The 25,262-nt window shown below is 40.4% G+C and overlaps 1 protein-coding gene across 5 annotated transcripts in view; it reads right to left on the reverse strand.

Moving 5' to 3' along the window:
- LOC115637452 (zinc finger MYM-type protein 4) overlaps positions 1-11,112 on the reverse strand; it is a 56,710-nt gene extending 45,598 nt beyond the window's left edge. Inside the window, exons 1-2 of one of the 5 annotated variants that reach the window (XM_030538689.1) lie at positions 10,920-11,110; positions 7,471-7,768 (exon numbers count right to left, since the gene is read on the reverse strand). Coding sequence is in view for 2 of the 5 variants with exons in the window: in XM_030538687.1 (XP_030394547.1) it covers positions 10,920-10,961 (42 nt within the window). In the remaining 3 variants the exon portion in view is untranslated. Of the gene's footprint in view, positions 1-537; positions 592-4,087; positions 4,112-7,470; positions 7,769-10,919 lie in introns of those variants that run through there. The other 4 variants (XM_030538687.1, XM_030538692.1, XM_030538688.1 and 1 more) reach the window with 4 other exon arrangements.
- Between the last annotated feature and the right edge of the window lie 14,150 nt (positions 11,113-25,262).

Here is a 25,262-nt window from a genome sequence, read left to right on the forward strand (position 1 = left end):
ATTTTTTATGCAAAACAGGTAAGTACAACATTTTTTAAAAAGAAACCATTAAGTTCCCTCTCTTGTTCCTTTGTAACAACCCCTTGGAAGCCTGAAATATTTTTTCCCTTCACTGTTTTTCACCACATAGATTTTAGGGCTGATTATTAGCAGGGATGCTACGTCAACTGTAATATACATATATATTTTAAATCACAGATTCCACATTTTCCTACCTCCTATGCAGTTTCCCTTATGCACACACACCACAGCCTACGCCATCGCTTTGGAAAACAGAAAAAACTTTTACAGAAGACAGATTTTTTTTTAAAAGGTCATTCAAAATTTAATTAATATTCCTGAACCCAGGTGTAATGAAGTCAGGAAGTGCTCCCTGACCCTTGGTGCATGACATCACTGGAGGGTTGTTAGGCACTCAGCCAATCACATTGCCCCTCCTAGATTTGAAACCTGTATAACACAAATAGTTAAAATTAATCAGTGGGCCATTCTTAGGGCTCCTTTTGCAGAATAACAGAGACACCAATTGATTCATACCTTCAAAACACCTAGAGAGTGAGGACAGCAGAGGGTAACAAAGAGCCAGCCTGCTGCAAATACCTGCTACAGGAAAAGAAGCACTTCAACAGGAAGAGAACCCCTAGAGGTCAGAAGAGCCATAGAGATCTGTGAATAAGAGAGCCACAGAGTTGTGCATTAAAGACTGCTATTTAATTCTACAGAGCCCCCTAGCAGCTTCAGCAGTTTCAGCTGCCTGTAGCTAGCGTCTTATTTCTGCCATTCAGAGGCAGTGGATATGTAATGTATTTCTGTGTTATTTCTGGAGATAGTTGAAATAAAGTTTTGCTGCAACATGTCTCTGGGATTTTAATTTCTACTACATGGTAGGCATTTTTAGATACAAATCTAGTCTGAAACAGAAAAAATACAACTAAATTTAAATTTAACAATGGGGAAGTATCAACAAGTTGCTGCAACAAGACCCTACCATTTCGCCACATGTATGGCAGGCGGGGGGGAATTATATATGGGTTGTCAGTGCACTGGCCGATTTTCTTCTTAAGTCAAAGAAACTGCATTACAACATGCATTTTAGAGAATAATTGCAAAGTAGATAAATGTGCTAATACTGTGAGGTGTAGCCTTTAAAATCAATGGGACTGTAAATACTCAACGCCTCATAGGATTGGGCCCAGGTTTTTTTTAAATCAAAATGTTCGCCTAACTTTGATAATGTCCCTTTAATTACAGTTTTGGGTTTTTTTTAAAGCATAGACAATTCCTAACAATTCTACATACATGTTAAAAAATATCAAGGAAGACATTTTTCTGTTTCTTATTGCTTCTGACCTTGTTGTTTATGATAAAATGATAAAGCTATACTTCATCCAAGGATATTAGGCCAGTTAAGCACCAAAATAAAATTCTCAAAATATCCTTAATAGATTAACAGTGAGTTGCTAGCATCTTTACCCAAGCATCTAGGCTCCTACTATACATGAAGTCTAACTCGGCTTTATGCTGCACAACCCCCACCCACCCACCCAGAAATCTCAGTTGCAGATTGCAACAAAACTATAGGCGGTCAGGCAAATGGTTTCCTCGCATGCATACACACACTTTATTACATATTTTTTCAAATTATTTGGTATTCTTAGTTTGTACTCAATAAAAGCAGAAGGGTTTTCTACCCCCATAAAAAAATCCTCACCAAAAAAATGCAAGAGGGGAAACCTTCCTACCTGGCCCAATGGCTCCCTATAGGAAGGCTGTGGTTTGCAGCAGTTTTGTGCTGGTTGCAAAACCACCAGCCTAGTGCACATGGAGTGGAAGCCTGCCAGTCTAGATGCCTGGAATCTACAACCATTTAAAACAAAAAAAACAAAAAAGCGGGAAGGGAATGAGGGGAATTGGTGGGTTACATAAGTTACATGCTGAACATCCTTCCTCCTCCTGCCATTTAAGTCATTCCACACACATCCTCCAAATCCCTGGATTGTGGTGAAACACTTTTGCAACTCACTTAGAATTTTACAACTCTCACTTACACCAGTGTAAATCAGGAGAAACTTCACTGAAGTCAGAGTTATAATGGTACAAAAACCAGGATGAAATCAAAATCAGGCCCTATACATTTTAGCAGCAAATGTTACTGATGTGATATTCATTAGATGAATTATTCCAAACCAAGTTTCACTTTACATATTTTATTAACCATTAGAATGCTTGTCTTTTCCAGATTGAAAGAGTGTGCTTAGAAGAATTTGTCCGCAGCTTCCAAAAAACTAATATTTTTTCAGTTAGGAGATTCTATCCTGCAAGGTGCTGAGAGCCGTCTGCTCCCATTTAACTCGATGTGAGTTGAAGAGGTCACTCAGTATCTCACAGGATTGAGATATTGATCACGTTAGGGAAAAAAAAACCACAACATACATGCATTTAAAAACTATTTGGGTCCAAATAATACAGCCAACTAACAATGACGACTACAAATATACTGTTTGGGGCCAGAGGACCAGCATACCAGAATCTAAGAGTCACACTTTCCTTTGCTCAGTGTATCTCCAAGAAGTTAACAAATTAACCACAGTAACAATTGTTTTGTCAGCAATTTATATTACTAACAGTTTTGTCAGCAATTACATTACTAACAGAACATACGTTGTTTTATTAGACTTACTACAATAAGTCTCTGAAGATCGTGATGGAAACAGACTCGGTTTAGATTTTTCTGGTTTTGGTTCTAGTCCACCCCCAAAGAAGAGACCTACAAGAGGGCTTTGCATATAAATTAAGACAATACAGGAGTGAGGTATCCTCTAGTTGCTGAAATATTACTTCAGGGGTTCTTAGACTTGTCACCATGTGGTCGACATTATATTAATAGGTTGGCTGGTGGACCAGATAACAGTCCTGTGGTCTTTGCCTACAGTTGCCTCCCTTCCCATAACTGTCCTGTGGCAACTACAACAGTTGCTTACATGGAAGACAGGAAAGCCTTTATTTGTTTTTAGATACCTCTAACTACAATGTGTTTTGTCCTTCCTGAAACAATGTAATCAGGACATTGACTATAGCTCTTTAATTCATCTTCCCTACTGATGCTCTCTTTTGCCTGTTCCTCTTCTCCCTTTTACATGGTGCCCTGCCACCTGATCTTCTCCTTCCCCTACTCTCATAATCCTGGACATTCCCCTCCAGCTGGTGGCTAAAATTCCAGTCCAGCTTGTGGTTCTAGTTCCCATGGTTGGCTTCTATTTCCTCTTCTCCTCCTACATAGTTGTGGCTCTTAGTAGAGGCACCTAGACTGGATGCTCCTCCTCCTTTCCAATGTCTGTTATATGTAGTCTGGATACCTCCGAAAACAGGTGCAAACCAGAACACCAGTATTATGTGACCCAAAAACTCTCAGCAACCCACCAGCAAATGCTCCACAGGACAGTTTGGAGTTGTTGCACCATATAAATAAATGAAGCGCAAAACCAAGACAGTCTGTACAAGATGACCCAGTAAAAATAGCCAACATAAATTAAACATGCTAGAAACAACTATCCAAGATGAGGACCCTAGTGATAAAGATTAGACTGTTTCTCCTGTAGCATCTGGCTCCTATGACAGCATTCAAAATGACTGTTACCAGTAGCCTAGATCACCTTCATTCATTGGGATACTTTCCAGAAAACTCACTCCATGGTCGACAGAAGGAGTGAAGAAATTTTAGGAGACATAAAAGATACAGAAATTCATACCACAATGCAAGCACATGACACTCCAATGTCCTTACAGAAAAATAAGAAGGTGTTGGTCTACAGAGCAGATATTTTGGAAAACAAGCTAAAACTAAACTCAATCTCAATCAAAAACAAAACAGTGTAAACTTTAGCGCCTACAAGTCCACTCAGTCTTATATCTTATTCTGCCAAATCGCTAAGACAAACAAGTTTGTTTACATTGATGGGAGATACTGCTGACTGCTTCTATTTACAATGTCACCTGAAAATGAGAACAGGCATTCGCATGGCACTTTTGCAGCTGGCGTTGCAAGGTATTTACATGCCAGATATGCTAAACACTCGTATGCCCCTACCATGCTTTGGCCACCATTCCAGAGGACATGCTTCCATGCTGATGATGCTTGCTAAAAAAAAAAACAATGTGTCAATTATATTTGTGACTGTACTCCTTGGGGGGAGAATTGTATGTATCTTGCTCTGTTTTACCCGCATTCTGCATATATTTCATGTTATAGTAGTCTCCGATGATGACCTAGCACATGTTCATTTTAAGAACACTTTCACAGCAGATTTGACAAAACGCAAAGAAAGTATCGATGTGAGATTTCTAAAAATAGCTACAGCACTTGACCCAAGGTTTAATAATCTGAAGTGCCGTCCAAAATCTGAGAGGACGAGGTGTGGAGCATGCTTTTAGAAGTCTTAAAAGAACAACACTCTGAGGTGGAAACTACAGAACCCAAACCACCAAAAAAGAAAATGAACCTTCTGCTGGTGGCATCTGACTCAGATGATGAAAGTGAACATGCATCAGTCTGCACTTCTTTGGATCGTTATCAGCCAGAACCCATCATCAGCATGGAAGCATGTCCTCTGGAATGGTGGTTGAAGCATGAATGGACATATGTATCTTTAGCGCATCTGGCATGTAAATATCTTGCAACACGGGCTACAACAGTGCCATGGCAACGCTTGTTTACAGTGTCACCTGAAAGTGAGAACAAGAAGCAGGCATTATCTTCTGCAAATTGTAACCAACCGTGTTTGTCTGAGTGACTGGCTAACCAAGAAGTAGGACTGAGTGGACTTGTAGACTCTAAAATTTTACATTTTTTTATTTTTAAATGCAGTTTTTTTGGTACATAATTCTACATCTGTAAGTTCAATTGATTGGTAAGAAGACTGCACTATAGTATTTGTATTAAGTCAATTGAAAAATACAATTTTTCTGTTTTTTACAGTGTAAATATTTGTAAAAAAATAAAGTGAGCACTGTACACTTTGTATTCTGTGTTGTAATTGAAATTAATAAGTTTTAAAATGTAGTAAACATCCAAAAATATTTTAAATAAATGGTATTCTATTGTTAACAGTGCACTTAATTACGCAATTAATCACAATTATTTTTAATTTCACGATTGATCGCTATTAATTTTTTTAATTCCTTGACAGCCTTAATAAACATTGGTGTTGAATTTTAGTAAATAGCCTGAGTATTTGTATATATGATTTAAGATCTTTTTAATTCAAACAGATAGATGAACTTTATGCTTTCTAGTTACAGAATGAAATTTATTTGTAGAACTCTGTTGTGGCTGAAAAAGCATAGGTTTGATGTTTGCTGTAGTGCCATTTGACTGGGACTTTTTTCTGAATGGTGCTCTAAAAAGGACTGTTTGATTCTGAACTGAGAGAGTTTGGGGTTTAATTTTTCTGTTATTACTGTGTGTTTAGTACAGAGGCGTTGTACTTCGGCCAGAGGAATAATGAGACTGTTAGTGTTTCATATCCCAGACTTCATTGTGCTATACTGTCAGTGTTCAGTTGGACCAGCCTTCGCTGTCTCTGGAGCATGACTGGAGATTCCACTCTTCGTGATTTGTGAATAATTATGGATACAGCTCTAACGGGAAAATTTAATGAATGCTGTATATGTTGAATCGGTCTCAAATGCTAATTTCAGGAATTACCTTTTGTTACTGTTTGTACCTAAACATTTCTTGGTTTATTTTTATTTACACAGTGAATATTTCTACATTATTTCTACCACCTATATTTCACTGTTTACCTAATATTAACCTAGCTTTAGATGGGAGTCTTTTGAACATTAACATATTAAAGACTGAAGTAAAAGCTGATTATATGATCTTCCCAAAGGCAGATTTTTTTGTTTGTTTTTTTCTAAAACCATACTGATTTCCCTAAACAATTTTCTAGCTAATGCTACATTTTTTGGTCATGGAAAAAGTGTTATTTTTCAAAAAGAACCATGGCAACTTTCACAGGGTAACATCAAATTTCATAAACATTCATGTTAACAGCCAGTATCAATTAAACAATACTTCATCATGAGCTTAAATATTTCAGTATGTACCAGAATGAAGAAGCAAAGAATTTCCATTTCCTTTTTAAACTTGTTGGAACTTTGAAAATATTCAAGAATCAAAGGGAGAACTTATATAACTTACTGAAAAAATAAGAATAAATTTCAATAAAAAATGTAAACAAAAGATACAGGAACATCTGCTCTAGGAAAATTTTTGTTCAACTGAGTTCATGCTGCCACAATATTCTGTGTACCACATGCATTGCGAGATTTAAAGTTGGTATAGATATTATTTACTCTCATTTTCAGTCCCTTTGCCAGAGTAGTGTAAAGTGGCCCTATTATGAATGAGAATGCAGCCCAAATTCTCTGGTCTTATGCTCCCGTGTTTAAAATCCTACAGTGCAACATAGTGTGAAAAGGTTATTTCAGCACTTGCATTGTGGACTGGCACACAAAGACAACTGTAACATTTGTCAAATCAGAAAAATGATCAAAGTTCTTATACTTTGCGAATCTCAGGCTGGTGAATCATGGCCTAAATAAGAGATTTTCAGATGACGTGGGGGAGAGGAGAGGGGACTGCTGCACAGCTAGAATTTTATGTTTTTGAAGCAAGTGATAAATTCTATGATTTCCATAAAATTGAAACCACAGTTAAAAAGTTTTAATTACAATGATATTTGAATATCATATATATTTTTCAATGAAAGTTAAGAGTTACACATAGACACTTTGAAACTTCAAAATGTGTTCCAATTTGCATATGCATCTGAAAGGCCACTTAAAAATTTCTAAATGTGCAATTTCATTGCAGTATTATTGAATTAGAGACAATACTATTGTCAGAGCGTTCCTAGAATCTGACTGTTAGTTCTCGCTGGATGAATTAAAAAAAAACAAAAACAAACCAAAAACATTTTTGACATGTGACCAACTGTGATTTTACCTTTCTAATTTATTTTTTGCCAAAAGCCAAAGAAAAGCAATAATTTTGCACTGATAAATCAAATATTACATTTGAGATATGCTTTCTAATATGTAGCAAAAATGTATGGAAAATACAAAGCAGCTATGGGTTTCACAACATTACCAATTCTCAACTGGTCTAAACAAAGGCAGTAAGTAGCATGCATTTGTTGAACAAATAACATTTTTGTAACCTAAAGCTGCAGATAAGTCTTTAAAAAACTAGTTACTTTTATTTTTGTTTCCCTTGCAGTTTCTGGAAAGTAGCATTTGCAGAAAGACAGAACTAAGAAAAAGGAAAGGGTAAACAGAGACCGAGACAACATTTAAATTATGAGGTGAGCACCATTTCCTAACCTTTCTTATGGATGCGTGTCCTTTTCCCTGAGAGGGCTAAACAGCAAACCAGGGTAGCAGACCTCCTATCTCTCTCAAACTCACCTGTCATGTGGTCTTTGCTTCAGCGTGAACTATGCTGCTGGCAGTGCAGACACTACCTGCTGGTGGAACCAGTTCTACACAAGAGGCCAACTTGCCAGACTTCCTACTGCATTCCTGATATAATCCATTTAATCTTCCCTGTGGCACAGCTCAATTTCTTCTCCAGGTAATTCCCCATATGGATCCTTTCACATCCTTTTTCTGTTCCCTTTAGACATCTGACATTAAAAAATGCACTTCTGTTGCTGTTCTCTGCCTGTCTCCCTTTTTCACCAGTAGAGACATGATGTTGCTTTCACTATAGAAGGGAAAGCAAAAAATAGGCTAAGACACTAGAAAGCAGGAGCAGCTGCCACCCTAATGATAAGTGCTTGATGAAAAGTCTTCTACTAGAGAAGTCTTACTTTACAGGTATACACGATTACAAAGCACAGATGTTATCAGCAAGAACAGGACTGGGCTACAATAGCCCTGTTTTAATGCAGCTAGGAACTTGTTATAAAACGTAAAGACAATAGCCATCTCGATGGAGGGGGCTATTGACAGGAGTCCTTCAAGAAAATTCAGTAAATAGAATCAGCTATGATATTATTTAGACATCATTAGAAGGTGAAGATGGAAACAGGTCCAGTTCAAGAATGTTGGGCATGTTTCTCACTGCAAGGCCCCTTTACACAGCTCTGGCAATGTAAAATGGCCTTAATGTATAAGAGACTCAGGCCCATTACACTCACATATAGCAGCCAAGTGTGGAAGGATAATGGTAGCAACATGTTCTTTGAGAGATGGATTGTGACAGCAAATGCCTTTGAGAATCATAGGGTTAGATGGGACCGCAAGTCTAACCCCCTGCCAAGATGAAAGGCTGTTTATAATGTCTTTGCACCACTGAAGGAGGTTCAGCAAAAGCAATTCTCAAATGAGAGAACATTTCCTTCCATTTTCAATGGCACAAGAATCATACAGAAGTTAAACAAATGTTTGAAGATATCTGTCTTATTAATGTAAGATGTCAGCTTGCCTGTCAGCACTAATTTAAATTTCCAAAGCCTCAAGGCTGCCTAACTTTACTCACACTTAGTACTTTACTCCACAAATAGTCCCACTGATTTCAGTAAGGGTGACAGAATAAGAACCTAAATAAATACATGCCCTGTTTAAGTTGTAATCTGTTCAAAATAGGGACATTACAGTTAACTGAAAGGAAAGTGCCTTGAGCATTTGAGGCACTAAAAAAAAAAAAGAAAGAAAAAGAATTTCACTTCTTAATAGATGATATACTAGTGGACAACCTTCAATTTAAACCTTTAGCATTTATAAATACAAAAGTAGTTTTATAATCATTTAAGTAGGTTTATTCATAGTCATAAAATGTATCAGCATTGTTTTGGGGAGAACACTAATCTCCTTTGATAGTGATTTTTTTAATAATAAAAGTCACAGAATATTATTAAAAAGCAAAGAGAAGGCCAGCTTTTTGTATTTTTGCAATGGCAAAGAGTTAATCTTTCCTTCATTCTTTGCAGATGTTCCTGGATCAAGTTGCAAGACTGCATCCAATGGATTTAGCAAGATGACTATTTCAACATGTACAGAACTATCACTCTGGAGTGACAGTCCTTGCAAAAGGTATGAGGCGGGGGGGGGCATGGAGGAGGTTCATAACACAGATCAGAGTAATTTTTGAATACGCAAGCATTATAACTTATTAGGCTACCAGAAAGTTTAAGGATAATTAGGATATCCAGAAAGGAAAGAGATTCTCAATTTTCCTCTTTTCACAATGCATTATCACTGCGTATCCCAAATATCTCCTCTCAAAGATGGAATACATTTGGCAATAAACACTGCATAATGTACCTAAAAGAAAGATACAGTTCACAGAAGAGCTATATTACTAACATCTACATTGAGTGGAAATGAAGTTTTGCTTTGTATTTTCAAATGTATTTCTCTCATCAAGTCCCTCCCCTCCCAACTTTTTGCTAGTATCTGAGAGCTTGATTCCCCCCACACATTTATATATAAAACTTTACACTTGTGGACAGTTGCACCAAGTTGAATGGGACTGCCCCTGAGTATAAAGCTACACAAATGTGCAAGTGTTTGAAGGATCGGGGTCTAAGACAACATTATGATGATGTTCCATGACCCTATGGTAGATGAGCAATATAAAACTTAGTGTGGCCAATTACATCCAGAAGATTCACATATTCTACCTAACAACTAACTAGTCACAAGGTTCATGTTATTTGAAGCACATTAATTGAATTTATTCTCATTGAGTCTAACGTACAGAACTTGAAATGACTTCATCATAAAAAGCATCTCTCAGACAATGGAAATGGGACAGCTCAGAAGAATGGTAATGGGATATGGAACTTTCATTTCTAAATCAGAAGCTCAAATCCAGGTTAGCATTGATTCACTTATTAGTGACAGTTTTCAACTGGAGTTATACAAATGCAGAAAAGAGCCACTGACTTGCTGTAAATTTTAGAAAAATGCTTTAAAACTTATTTTTATCAACTATTCTTTAGGCAACTAAACAAAGGGAATAAGAAATTTATTATTAAGATCCCTTATCACTGTGGTAAAATAACATGCCTGATATTCATGCAGACTTAACTGTGGAACTGAAGGACCATGTCTCAGTATTAGCTGGGATAATAGTACTTATATAGTGGCTGCAGTCTGAGTAGCTAAGAACTGGATGAGCCTGCCATGCTGAGAATTCACTTTGGTTTGACACGGACAATTAACATAACTTATTAAAAACAACTACAGTGTGTGCTTAAACAAGGGAAAGCCAGGCAATTAAATCCAAATGATGAAACCTAATAAACTTGAATTGTGTTGTTTGAATAATGACACCTGGAGGACCGACACTCGGTTACAAAATTTTAAAGAGGTGAAATCACTCAATTGATTTGCACCGGACAGTTTTAGGGAAACCTAGAAAATTTTAAACACTTGAAATGCACCTTAGCTAGCGGATTCCATACTCTTAATTAGTGGGGACTTGCTGGGTCATTGCATCCCACATGAATCCCCTGCATGCTTTAGGATGGCATCTCACTCCCAGCCAGCTCAGGACCTCCTGCCACAGACTACCTAGACTTCAGCATGGGGGGCGGGAAGGGGAAGAGAAAGAAGGATCGTTTCCAGAATACCATCTTTTCAAGACCACTATTAAAAGGTGCCGCCTGCTCTCCCATCACCCACACGCCGGGTCCCGATCACCGGCCCAACAGCGGGGGCGGGCTGCTCGCTCCCTTCACCGGGGACAAAGAGGAACGGGCGCCTGAGTCCCTCCCACCAGCTCAGCACACTCCAGACACCCAGCCCGGCTGCCCCAGGGCGCCTCCCACACGCCCCCTCCCCCTGACCCCCACCTGACCCTTCCCCTTTGACCTCCCCAGCCTCCCCCGGGCCCCCCCTCCGCTCACCCTGGCACGAGCTCCGGGTCCCTCCTCCTTTGCCTCCGCCATGTTGGGCCCCCGCAGCCCTCACACCCCGGGGGGGGGGTCTCTGCCGCTGGCCCCCTGGGGGAGGAGGTGACACGGAGCGGTGGGTCGGCCCCGAGCCCTGCCGCGGGGGAGGGGGCTCCGACCGGGCTCCCCGGGAGGGGGGGGTCTAGGCTGCTCCCTCGGGGGGGGAGGGGGGGCTGGTCGGACCCTCCAGGCCGCCAACCTCTTAAAGCTGCAACGACAAGCCCCAGCGCGGGGGGACCGAGTGCGCATGTGCACTGCGCATGCGCTGAGAATCAGCTTCCCCCGCCCCCTCCCCGCGCATGCGCGCTCCCCCCCCTTACTTTTTCAGGTCTAGGTTGGCTCCCTCTTAAAGGGCACAGCAGCCATGTCTGGGCTGAGCTGGGAAGGGAGGGAAACAGCCTGCAGCCTCAGTGGAGACCCATGGTCTCTCTGCTTTAAAGGGAGGGGGATGGGTTGGGACCAGGCAGCACTATCCGCCATGGCCTGTCAGCAGGGGGACCATGGCATCTCATGCCAAGGTGTCCCCTGGAGCCTCAGCACAGTGCCACAGTGGCCTCTCCCATGCTCCAGTCCCCAACCTCACACCAGGGTGCCCCAGTGCCCCCTTCACCCTCTGGCGCTCCCGTCTCCCATTTTGCACTGTAGCACTCCCCACCTCACACCACAGCACCCCAGCCACATCGCCACAGCACTCCCTTGCACTATGACGCTCATAGTTCACACTAGGGCACCCCCACCTTAGGCCTCACATCTTGGCATCCAGGACATGATACCAGTGCCCCTGCCTCTCCTGATACAGTGCCCCCATCACACACCACAACATCCCCACCTCATGCCATGGTGCCCTCCCTTCTTGTACCTGGGACCAATTGGCCTCAGTGAAGACTGGCTGCGTGTTACCACACTCTGTGGGATTGCCTGATGCGGTAAAGCAACTTTGTTCCAGTGACCAAGCTGTTCACAAGCCCCCATCGAAGTCATGCTTGAAGTCACCTCATGGTATCATGACATTACTCTTGGAGGCAGTATGTAATCGTTTATTTAAAGGGAGCTGGCAAGTTAAAAATAATATATTCTTACAAGCAAATTTCCTCCCCTATGTTTCTCATGACATCTTGAGTTAATTAGCACTGAAAGGATGTTGTTTATCTTTCATCTCTGAGGCAATCTATTTTCATTATTAATATTTATATTACGACAGAGCCCCGAGGTGCATCCCTTCCATCCTGGTATCAGCACCCCATTGTTTTAGAGACAAAAATAGACACAGTCCCTACCCTGAGGAGCTATTTATTGTTTGCACTTCACTTGGACTGGCCAGTGAAACTAGATTAGTCAGTTTTGCTTTTGTTTATATTGCCCAGGCTATGTCAGTCACTAATAAGATCATAGTCAGTTTCTAGGTAATTTCACTTTATTTCAGTGCAATACCTGGATTGCAAATATGTGGAGGATAATTTCTTTGTTTTCATTGGATTTTTTCTAATTTTGCAGAAAGATTTCTATTGGTCTTAGGTTCTGCAAAGATCTGTTTCTGCAGAAACTAATCCCCCAATCCTGCAAAGATTTGCACATGTTTAACTTTAAGCACATAAGAGGTATCATTTTTAAGTACATGAATAGTCCCACTGATTTTAAGTTAAATTTAGGCATGTGTGTAAATCTTTGCAGATCAGGGTTTAAATCTTTAAAGCTTTGTAATGGTGTTCATCACCTTGATCCCTCCCACCAGTAACAGGACACATGCCTTTCAAAAAGCATGAAGACTGTAAGTCTTTCATACTAGAGACTGTCATCAGTTTTTACCTGGTATAGTATCAAACACATTGTCAGCACCCAAGGATAATAAATATGAACAACATAATCACAGTTGTTTACTAGTTAAATAATCTAATTGTTAATTTAAATTTTTACTAAATAGAGTATTCTTCATTACCTATCCTAATCTTATGTGCACTATTGTTGAACAACTGTTAAACAATAGCCACATTCTTTGCCATAGATAGCTGCATTTCAGTGGTGGTTGAAATGATCCCTGCATAAACTGTATCCTTCACTTCCTATCCTAAACTGTTGTGTCTTGCTGTGATTCATTATTAAAATGCTGCTCCCTCGGGGGGGACACTTCCTCAGGTCTCTCTCTAGAGGTGGCTGCATTCCAGTGGTGGTGAGATAATTCCTGTATCTAATAATAATTAATAATAAATTATTAATTATACTTTTCATCCTTAAGTGAATTAAATATTTAATAGTTAATATATCAGTTCCTTACATTTTAAAGTACGTTGGGATCCTTCACAATGAAAAGTGCTATATAATATACACAATAAATTTGTTGTGAGACGTAATTAATATTTATAATGTTCTTTTAAGATTCTTGGATGGATGGAAGTGCAAAGTATAAATATTTATTAGTGGCCCAAAACAATAGAGTAACAATATAGTCAAATCCTGAAATATGATGAAGTTGTCTTTAAAATTATTAATTAAAAAAAATTGTGAAGTTCTTTTTCTTTGACTTTTGGTTTCTGAGCCTGTAAGTTGCATTAGGATCACATCTTCAAACTTTGCTCCACAATCATGAGGGCTAGAGCTCCAAATGAAAGCTGAGATTTTTATGTTATCACACGACTCCAGGAGCTGGGGCTTTAAGAAATATCACCAGACTCTCAATGAAATCACAAGTGTTCGCAAAACTGATGTTGCGCACTGTCATGTCTGGAATAATGCTGTAGAATGCTATGATACTTTTTCAGCACACAACAACAGGAACAATAGGCTTTTTCTTCTTGTGTTTTTCTCATCAAAGAAATAAACTAGGAGCTGAGGAAATGTCAGCATAAGCCCCCAGATCTAACAGTATACTGAAAATGCATACAAAACACTGAGTAATGTTTTTTGTTAGCAATAGCCCTGTCATTCAAATTGAATGTTACAAGACAATGTGCTGTTAACAAGTTTGCCTGATAAAGGATTTTCTTGTATTGGTATGGTGTTACTGATAGTGAGGTTTATTATTTTGTGAAATAACCTCCCACTGGAAGTAGGGAAAATAATGTCACATGAGACATTTAAAACTAGATCAGGCAGAGCCCTGGAACATAGATTCTAAAGTACAGTCTTGCATTAGCCCCTGTTAGGAACGGAGTAGACGAACTGATGGCACAAATTTTCAAAGTTGCCACAACTTGACTGAATCTTGCACCTAACATAAACCATATTTGTATTACATGAGATTGTGCATAAGTCTATTCTTCCAAAAATACTGAAGGACATACTGCTCAGCTATCGTAAAACTCTAGCTTTACTTACACAAACATTTGCACTGGGTTAATTAAACCAGTGCCGACATGCATGTGGACACTCTTATTTTGGTTTAAGAATGACTTAGGTTCATGTTGCTTAGACTTGTTATTAATTGATTTAAGATAAACTGAAGTAAGCCCTGTTTCAACTGAAATAAGGGTTTTCACATAGCCTTTGGCACAGGTTTAACTAAATCCGTTTTAAATCACATCTTAAGTTAATTGTGTGCAGCAGCATATAGGTAAGATTGTTACCAGTGGAGTAGAGTGAAAGTCCTAGATTACATCAGTACATTTCTGTGGTCTTTCCCTCTTCTTATAAGGAAGTGTCACTCCATTAATAGTAATTTTTCACTCCAGCGTGTTCAGATGACTCTGCTAAATCCTCTGGAATACAGCATTTTCCACCTGCCAGATAGATGCATTCCAAAGAGACTACCACCACTCGCTCCCCTGCTGTAGGGGCCTGATCAGCATACGGGAGTCTATAGGTATGTCTATATTGCATTGTATGCCCAGGTCTGTGAGACCTGTGCTTGTGGACTCTGTGTTTTGAAGCAAACACATGAGCCATAGGTGCTGGAACTAGGGATGCTGGCTTGAAGTGGTTTCCATTATATACAGGGTTTGCAGTTTGGTTCAATGGCTCTCAGCACCCCCACTGTAAAAACTGTTCCAGCACCACTGACCTGAGCATCCACACTCCATTGTAAACCTGGGTTTACAGTTGCTGAATACGAGTTTCATAGCCATGATAACCCATCGATACTGAAGTAGGCAGATCTTGTGACTCAGGTTTGTGGCTTGAGCTGTATCCCCACTGCAAAATGACAGGGCCTGGACTTGAGTCAAAGAAAGATTCAAGCTCTGACCCACCACAATAGCAGGATCCTAGAACCCGGGTCCTGTGCACTTGCTGACCCAAGTCAGACTGATTTTGTGTGTGGCTGGAACGGGGGCTTAGGCTCAAATCTGAATCAGAGCCTGGAGTTAGTGTGCTATGTAGACATATTCTGTGGGAGTTAAATAAGATTTGGATCAGGCCTAGGTAATAGAGGAGGGTTAAGAGAAGTGGACAATATCCCATGGCAAAAGGCTAAAATGGCATCCACTGACTTCCACTCTTGGTGCATCTGTTTTTAGGGTGGGTTAAAAGGAACTGGATTACTTTTGCCACAGCTGCTTCCCACCGGTAGCAACAATACCCAAAACTGATAACCCCCCCTTAAAATGCAAGGGGTGAAGAAAGCCCTTGTCATTGTTCCTGGGCTGAGAAGGCGGGAGCAATAACCAGGTAGGCTCTCTCCTGTTATAGCAAAACTCCTCCTAACTGTGACTTTTCTGTGTGAAAATAAACACTCCACTTCAGGACCTAGATTATGTGGTGATGGACACTATAGGAAAAAAAAAAACACAGACAGGTAGATTAGACAGGTAGACAGAGGTGAGGGCTCAGTTATATTTTGATGTATAGTTGGTTTTAATTTACAGAACGAAAAAAACCCCAAAGCATAGCCTATGGCACACCTCTGTTTAAGCACATCTGTCTTTAAATGATGGACATTTTTTTAAACAGTGACTGTGAATCTCCACTTGTGTGCAGACTGCAGTTCAATGAATTGAATGCATGATCATTCCACATACGCGCAGGCATGAATAGCTGAGTGTGGCTCATCCAAATAACCCCCTCAGCATTGCACATTCTTATCTATGCACTCCTTCCTCTATTTTAACTCGTCTATTCAAAGAATTGCAGCTGCAAATACTTGGACCATTAAAAATTGTTAAATACAAATAAATAATAACAATAATGTTTTCAACCAAATTTGGAAGCAGATTCTGTGAACATCTTCATTTTATTTTGTGGGATTACCTGGAAGGAACATGGCTAGCATAGGTCTGGAGCACACTATATACAAGTTGGGAGCTCAGTTTTGAAACGTTGGGACCTTAATAGGACAATATATTAACAGCTATAATTAAAAAAAAATGGGAGTTTGGAGTTAACAGAACTATATGGCTCCTATAGAATAAAACATATATTGCTGTATTAGCAAAGAACCAGGCCAATTTTCGAGGGATGAGAAATAGGTCCGGGAGAAAAAAATTGGTCAAATAGTTTATACAATGAAAAAAGCAGCTTTGGATTAAATTAAACTGTTAATGAATTTGGTGAATAGATTTGGTCAAATAAAAAATTGATTTTTTTTTAAAAAGTCTAAATAGTTTTGACATTTTCACAAGGAAATGTTTTCACTTTTTGTCTGAAACAATGTTTCCTTTCTAAATTTAGCTACATTAAAAAAAACATTCAAAACGTAAAAAAAAACCAACCCTGAAATGTAAAACAAAAATTTCATTTCAGGTCAAAACACTTTTTTTTTTCCTTCCAGATTTTTGGTTCCACCACCAAACCAAAAACTCAATTATTCGCTCAGTTCCAGTGAGAACTCCTTTCCCACAAGTTTATATACTACAGAGACAGTCTGATATGATGGTGATGAGCCTGAGACATAAGCCTAGGCAAATTACATTAGACTGTAAAGTTGCTCACCAAAGACCTTGCTTTAGTCACCTCCTGTTGGAGCAATGTTTGTTTTTGGTCTCTTAGGGTCAGTGTTAATGAGGAGGGTTTAGCTCCATTTTGCTTATTTATATTAAACCAGTTTTTTTCTCTATAGTTTTTAATAGCAAAAATAATGACTTTGATTTTCCCTCTGCTGGAAACCTCTGAGTGAGAGAGAATCCCCTTTAAAGAGATACGTCCTAAGCTGTACTCAATGCTGCTTGTCCTCGCACTGCAGTGCTCTTTATATTCCCAACGTCTGCCCTGGGGAGTTTGGAAACACCTGGACTAGCATTCTCATCAGCAAGCGCTGGATCCATCTCTGCATTCATGGGTGGCTGGGAAGTGCAATATGGAAATGTTACATTGGAGTCTCGCCTGCAATAGGAATCATTCCTAAACCGTTTTTGTCGTGTGGCTTGTCACAATGAACATATACCCTTACCACACATATTGGAGCTCAGACTTCTATTCCCTGCTGCCAGCCCTGCAGTTGCTCATATTCCCAGTTTGGGGACAGCTTTCTTCTTCAGAGGGTTTCTTTTGTATCCACAGCGTCATGCCATGTCCGCCATCGTTGAGAAATCACATTCATAAAAGGGATCTTCACAGGGTATGCTATTTTTGCTTGGCTTCCAGCTCATTTCCCTTCTGCAAGCCTCAGTCCATGCTGCTCTCACTTTTCCCTTGGAAGGGAAGAAGTAAAAGAATTTGCCACTACTCTGCCCATTAGTACAAAAAGGAAACACACAATACACCATCCTGACCAGGTATTTGGTTTGCTTTCCGAACCAACTTGCAGGACAGCTCAGCTGTGCAATCTCTTTCCTTCTCCTCAAGTCTGCCACTCTGCCCAAGGCCTTCTTTTTATTCACAGCACTGCATTTCCCCTACCTTTACTCCTCCCACTACCAGCCAGCAACCATTCGATCCATTCATGCCATAGTGTCCAATAACCACCACCACTCCACAGTCCAGCAGGGAACTCTTGGGGTAGGAAAAGTTGGGGTTAGCCTGGGACTGTTTTGTGTCCTTTCAGGCAACATGATGGGTTGTGGGACTGGCATTCCTGGCTCCCCCTCTCCTTTCAGCATAGCAGCAGGGGTGGGAATGGGTGAATGTTAGGGACAATCTGTAACTATTAGTGGGGATGCAAATGGGAGTGTGGGGAGGAGCTAAGGTTTGCTCTGCCAGTGAGAGGGAGATGAATGAAGTACCAGGACTACATTAGAAAAGATGTGCTGGCATAGCTATACCAGCCTGGCTATACAGGCAAAGCCGCCTAGTGTACACACAGGCTTTTGCCAGTCTAGCTTTTACTAGTTCAGCAAGCGAAATACGCTATGCCAGCCAAACCACTTTTATGCCAGTATAACTGTGTCTGCACTAAGACTTTAGCTGGTAAAGAAATGTCACCAAAATACTATATCCCTAACGGATATTACTATATTGCTGACGTTTCTAGTGAAGACTGGACCTAAGAGGGTTGCTGGGGAGGCACACTTGGCAGGGGAAAGCACCTATTCACAGTCATTTCACCCTTCAAGCACAGGCAGGGATGGTGCCAGCAAGGTACTGTGGGGTCTCAGAACCAAATCGCTTGAGAGGAGGGGACAGCAATGCCCAGAGGCTGGGCCTTCCTGCCTGTGGCAGGATGTGGGGAGAGCGCAGTGTTCACGGACTCTGAGGAGGATGGCAGCAGGGAAAGCGGAACTAAGATTGAACCAGGGCTCTCTCCCTCGGCAGAAGCTTGTGGTCTCTAGCAGCTGAAGTTTAGCCTGCCTATGGATCTTGTAGCCTTTGCTCCTGTCTAGCTCCACCAAAATAACAGCTGTGGCAGCTCTAGTGTAGACGAGGTGCTGGCAGTCTCTGTGGGTGGGGCTACATCACTGTTAGCAATGGAGAGCAATAGTTCAGAAAAAAATCTAGTGTAGACACAACCTTTGTGCCCTGGCAGCCCAGGAGGGAGAGGAGGAAATTAAATGCAGGGAGCAGCCTAGGTTTGTTTTTCTTTTACACAGTTACCATTGTTTTATCTCAGAACCCTCCCAGCACAGGGCACCATTGGTGGGGAGGAGGAAGCTGGCAGACTGCAGGGACAGCAGGAGTTCAGATTACAGTGCGGTGATTTGCATTTCCATGGCACTAGTGATGTCACAGGCCTACACTAAGCAAGGTCTCCTGAGGCTCTGAAGACAAAGGGGAGTGACAAGAAGCATGAAACAACATAGACTTAAAGGACAGAAGCCAAGTTTAAAAAAGAAATGCATTCATGAGGCGCTCAGTCGTATACTCGCTAACACAGGAGTGATGGCAGGGTCTTAATTTTTTTCTTTGCAGTTCACCTTTAAACTCCCCAGGCACAAACTCCTCCCAGACTTGCAGGGCTGGATTTGTCACATAACATCCCCTTCCCCCAATCTTCCACTGATTAGCAAAGGAGCCCGCTGTTGCAAAAATTAAAAAAAAGGCAGCTGCTTCCCTCTCCCTCCTGGAGAGATGCCCAGGAAGTGTCTGATGGTAGGTGGATTGAACGGAGGAAGTGGAACTCAAAAGGGAATATTCTAGCTTTCTCTCCACAAACAAGATGCCCTTCTGCTGCTGCATTTTAGTCAATAAGGTCAATAAGGGACTTTCTGTAGGGATGCCGGCCCAGGATGGGCTATTCACTTCTAGATCTGTGATGGATTTGATTTGCTTGTGCCACATTACCCAAAAACACTGCAGGAACTGGAGAGGGACTTATGTGAATAACTAGGGAAGAAAAGCAACCATATTTTCATCAATCATCCAATAGCATTTTTTTTGCTGTGGGAATCAATCATCAGATGAATTGTTCTATGAATGGACCCGATAACTGGAATTTGGACCAGAATTTAAAATCAGTATAAGCATGCTTTTATAAAATCTAAAACCAGTGGAATCCCTCCACTGTTTTTTTTAATTCCAAAGAAAACAGCTGTTTTTTCTAAATATGCCAACATTCAGTGTTTGCAACCCAAACATGGCGGTGTTAAGATCTCAAAAGTGAAACTGACTGTACGTACAAATTAGGGAAACTGATTTCAATGATTTTCATTGTCCAGCCAGAGAAAAGTGCAAAAACTAAACAAGGAGAATATAAACAGTGAGAAGTACAGTGGGTTTTTTAAAAATCACAATCAGTAACTTTAAAAAATGAACTTGTTTGTTTACACAACAAAAATTTTAGTTGACGGTGGCCAATATATGCAAATTTGGGTGTCTATAGTTAGGCACCTAGAGGCTAGTCCAGGCTAATGGTTATGCAGGTCTATAAAATCATGAATGGTGTGGAGAAAATGAATATGGGAATGTTATTTACCCCTTCACATAATACAGAACCAGGGGTCACCCAATGAAATTAATAGGCATCAAATTTAAAACAAACTAAAGGAAGTACTTCTCCATACAACGCACGCTCAGCCTGTGGAACTAATTGCCAGTGGATGTTGCGAAGGCCAAAATTATAACTGGGTTCAAAAAAGAATTAGATAAGTTCATGGAGCATAGGTCCATCAATAGCTATTAGCCAAGGGGGTCAGGGACACAACCCCATGCTCAGATGTCCCTAAGCCTCTGACTGCCAGGAGCTGGGGACTGGATAACAGGGATGGATCACTCAGTGATTGCCCTGTTCTGTCCATTCCTTCTAAAACATCTGGCATTGACCACTGTGGGAAGACAGGATACTGGGCTAGATGAACCACTGATCTGATCCAGTGCAGCCATTCTTACGTTCTTGTGTTAACCTTTCTTGGTCCACACATACCCCCTCCCACACACTCAATGAAATGCAGCCCCCTCTGGTGATGAATGCACACAGCTGAAAGGAAGGATAATTTATTTATTTATTGTAACAGTTAGGAGTTCCAATCATGGGCCAGACCACATTGTGCTACGCGCTGTGCAAATACAGAACGAGACAGTCCGTGCCCCAAAGAGCTTACATGTTAAGTATAAAGCAAGAGACAACAGATGAATACAGACAGACCAAAGGGGGAACAATGAGACAGTGAGTACAAGGAAGCAATAAGACAATACTTGTCAGGATGATAGGCAAGGATGGTCAAGCAGTTAGGCTGTTAGACTAGTGCATGAGTAGTCTCAGCGAAGCCAATGAGCAAGTAAAGTTATGCCTGTGTTTAAACATCTATAGGATCAGCGCTTAGGGCTGGGTTCTCTGATCCACTAAGCAGCTTTTCCACCTTTGTAAGTCATTTTTATGGCAGCTTTGAATTTTAACTGTGGATCTGAATCTGCTGCACCTGACATCAGCAGCAAATCTATCAATGACTTCAATGGGAGCAGGATTGTGTCCAGAGAAATTAAACACAGGAAAGTACTTAAACTCACCTTGTCCTCCCCTGCCCAGTCTCCAACAGAATGTACAGTCCCTGTAAATCTAGGATTTGCTTTCCTTTTTTCCTAGGATGTGGGGTCTGATTCTGATCTCTTTTACCTTAGTGTAAATCAGAACTAACTCACAGCAAAACCAGTGGTAGTGAGTGGAGAATTAGGCCCCCGATCTATGTCTTTGCCTTTCTGTCACTGCAGTCACCTAATCAGTCTTTCGGGTTGACAACTGACCTGCAGGCATGTTTTTTATGGTGCACAGGAAATACCACTGGAGAGCAGATTTAATCAGTGCTCAAGCCAGGAATTAAAACTGTAGTGGAGGGGAAGGAGGGCCAGGAGGACTCCTATTCTCAAGTAACCTAGGAAAGTTGTTCAATTGATTGGAAGTGCCTCTAGAGCAGTTATTAGGCACTGCTGTCTCTTATCTCTATGTACTGGATGTTGCTGTATGAGTGTTTTTCACCCTCACTCATTCTTTTTATTTAATAAAAGGGTCAATTTGGTGTTCGTAAACTAGGCTTGAGCCCTGGCATAATATGGGTAAACGGGCAAGCTTCTCCACGTACACCCCTGACCTGCAGCTCTCCTGCTATTTCAGACATGCCCCTCTGTACTAGTTCTCCCACCGTGCACTTCAGTTCCGATCAACAGTGCCATCTGGGCATCACATCGCCAGTTCATAGCAAATCCCTCCACTTCGCCGCAGCAAGTGCATGCTTCTTGTCCTCACCTTCCAGGTTCTTCATAGCTGGGTGTCCCCGTTGATCCACTCTAGTCTCTTGTGGCTTGATTTTCAGAGGTTATGAGCATCCACAGCTTCCCTTGACTTCAGTCAGTGTTGTGGATGCAGCCATTGGACCATTCTGCACTGTAGGTCAGCATGGTATTGGTAATGCCCAAGCATAGGATTGTTAACCCATGGGTGTGCATACACTATCTCCTCTCAATATGCCATTGATTATTTAGTTATTATTACATATTTGTCTTTGGCATATTTGTCTGGAAAATGTCTCACGGTTTTCTTCTTGTTTGTTTTTGCGTTTCAGCAGCACACTCCCTATTGTAAATAATTACAAAATAGGGCACTGTCAAGAGAGGCTATGTTGTAAAAATTCCCAGCTGCTTAGCCAATGTGTCTTTGATTTCAGACCCATCAAAAATGCTCACAATGCACTTATAATGTCATGAGACATTTGGTTATATCCTGCTCTCTGTTAGATCTGCGTAAAGCCAAAGTTACTCCATAGATTTCAATTAAGTTAGCCTAGATTTATATAGGTCTTACTGAGAGCAGAATTAACTCCATGGAAAATCATGGCTCTAGGTCTCAGTCATGGTAATTGGCTGCAATGTGGTAATTGGCTCAAGAGTTCTTGAGACTGGAATGGAATTAATCTGTGTCACAAGTCAGTCGTGCTATGCACTATGGCCCCAGTTCTGCCAAGACTTACAAACATGCTTAACTTTAAGCACATGTGGAAGGTTTTGAAGGCTTATGCCCTATGTCATGTATATGAGGAAGTGGGGGAAGGTGTCATGTATAGGAGAGAGCAGGGGTTTCTTCCTGCCCTAGATGTCAACATGCTTATGTGCTGAAGCATGAGGACTGAGAACCTTGATAATACTCATCCATGCTTCTGTCACTGCAGATGCTGTTCTTATTCATATAAGTGTTCAACCTTTTTATTTAGTCTCTCTAAGATTATACTAATTATTACCAGAAGAAAACTCTCAAACATATAGAAGAAACATAATGTGTCAAATTAATTCCTACTGTAACTCCAGTGAATTTAGTAGAGTTACACGAGGGATAAATTTGGACAATTGCACTTACACACAATATTTCTGTTCTTCCCCAAATGCATGAGCACCTTCCTAAGAAGTATTCTCTGCAAAGATTTCCTGATAAGTCTTTTCATACAAATAGTTGGGCACTTCTTCAATTTGGCTTGTTCTCTGCACTTCCCGTGCAGAGATAAATGGTAATTGGGATAAAATACAACTTGGCTTTACAAAAGGTAAATCATGCTGGACCTATCTGATCTTTTTCTTTGAGAAGATAACTGAATTTTTAGATAAAAGAAATGTAGTAGCTCTAATTTACCTGGATTTTAGTAAGGCATTTGATACAGTTCCACATGGGAAATTAGTAGTTAAATTGGAGAAGATGGGGATTAATATGAGAATTGAAAGGAACTGGCTAAAGGGAGACTACAGTGGGTCGTGCTAAAATGTGAACTGTCAGGCTGGAGGGAAGTTACTTGTTGTGGAGCTCCTTAGGGATCAGTTTTAAGACCAATCTTATTGTAATGTTTTCATTCATGACTTTGGCACAAAAACTGGGAGTGTGCTAATATAATTTGAGTTGACACAAAGTTGGGAGGCATTGCCAATACAAAGTAGGAGCAGAATATTGTAAAAGAAGATCTGGAGGACCTTGAAACTGCAGTGAAATGAGATGAAATTTAATAGTGCAAGGTCATACATAAGTGATAATTCCCTGAAAACTCCATGAGGCAAACAGCATAGAGTTTTCAATCTCTTTTGCACCCTTCCTGTGGATAGTCCTTTGAGGTGGGATAATCTGGCCACATTTATTTCTTGTTGGTGACATTTTAAAAAGTAGTGTAGTATCTCCACTATTTTCAAATCACTAATTTAATCCCCTTCCTCATTTATTTATGAATGTACTTTCTTTCTCCCTATATGCCATATTCCTCTATATTTGTAAAAGCCTTCTTAGCACATTCGATAGCATTAGCTTATTTTGCTGTTTTTCTATATTCCTTGAATACCTTAACTGATTCTGAGAATTCTTGTTTGGTTGCCTCCTCCTTTTCTATTTCCAGTTCATATGGATATTGACCTCAGAACACCTTGTGAAGCCATATGGACTGATTCTTATTCCTTGTATTCTTTTCAGAGAAACTGTAGTTATAGTACCTCATTTATAGAGGCTTTTAGGATTCGCTAGCATTTTTTCAGACATGTGGATTTTAATAATTTGTCTCTTGGCACCTTATTCTCCAGATTTAATAATTGCCTAAAGTGAATTTTCTTGAAGTCTAATGCCTTGTCCTATGGCGTTCTATGAATTCATTCTTTACTATGCTCAATACAAATACTGTGTGTGTGGTCATTGGTCCAACCTTCCCAATTATGTTCGTATTCCCAGGAAGTTCCTCCTGATAGAGCTAGGTTGAAGTCTCCCCTAGTTGGAATTCCTGCTTTATGGAGTTATAAAATTGTTTTTGTATACAACTCAAGGAAATCCTTGATATTGCCTACATAGCTGTCTTTGTTAGCCACAAGATATCTTGTTTACATCCCACATGATCACAGCATCCTGACACTAAAAGTACATTGAGAGTTCGTCCCAAGAATTGCCCCTTGTTTCCACGCTCCTCTTGGCTTGGAGGCTTGTAGCCAATGATCATAGTTGTTTCTTTGTATCTAATCCAAAGAATGTTGTCAAATAGAAGCTCCCTAAACTAAAAATAGTTTCACTTAGGACACAGCAAAGGCAGAAATATTGACTAGATATTGAATATTCTCTGTTTTCAGTGCCTACTGAAGGGAAATAGTCCAGCGTGAGGGAGAAAATGACAATTATTGGTATTTTGGTCAGGCAGATTAAAAAACGCTCTCTCCTGTCATACAACCACTGAGACACCTAGCGGTGGAAATGTTTACTGCTCTTGGCAATTGGAACTCACATTTCAGGAGAGCATCCATTTTAAAACATCGTTTTGGGTTCCATCCTGCTAGAATTAAGTTGATTGAAGTATCATGCCTGTTATGTATATAATGTTTTGAAAAATAATTAGAGCTGTAAGAAATCTCTCTTTAAAAAAAACATAAGTCATAGTGGAATCCATGAAACTTTGTTTCATGTACATATTCCATGCTCTGCCTTGGATCATCCAAAAGGTTAACAAACAAATCTGGGTCTGCTTTAGAATTTCACACCAAAACCACATGAATATTTTGGTTTCGGTATGAAATCAAGCAAAACTTTTGGTTTTGATTGAGTTTTGCTTTTAGTTTTGG

Source organism: Gopherus evgoodei, chromosome 20 (genome assembly GCF_007399415.2).
Source record: "Gopherus evgoodei ecotype Sinaloan lineage chromosome 20, rGopEvg1_v1.p, whole genome shotgun sequence".
Taxonomy (NCBI): Eukaryota; Metazoa; Chordata; order Testudines; family Testudinidae; genus Gopherus; species Gopherus evgoodei.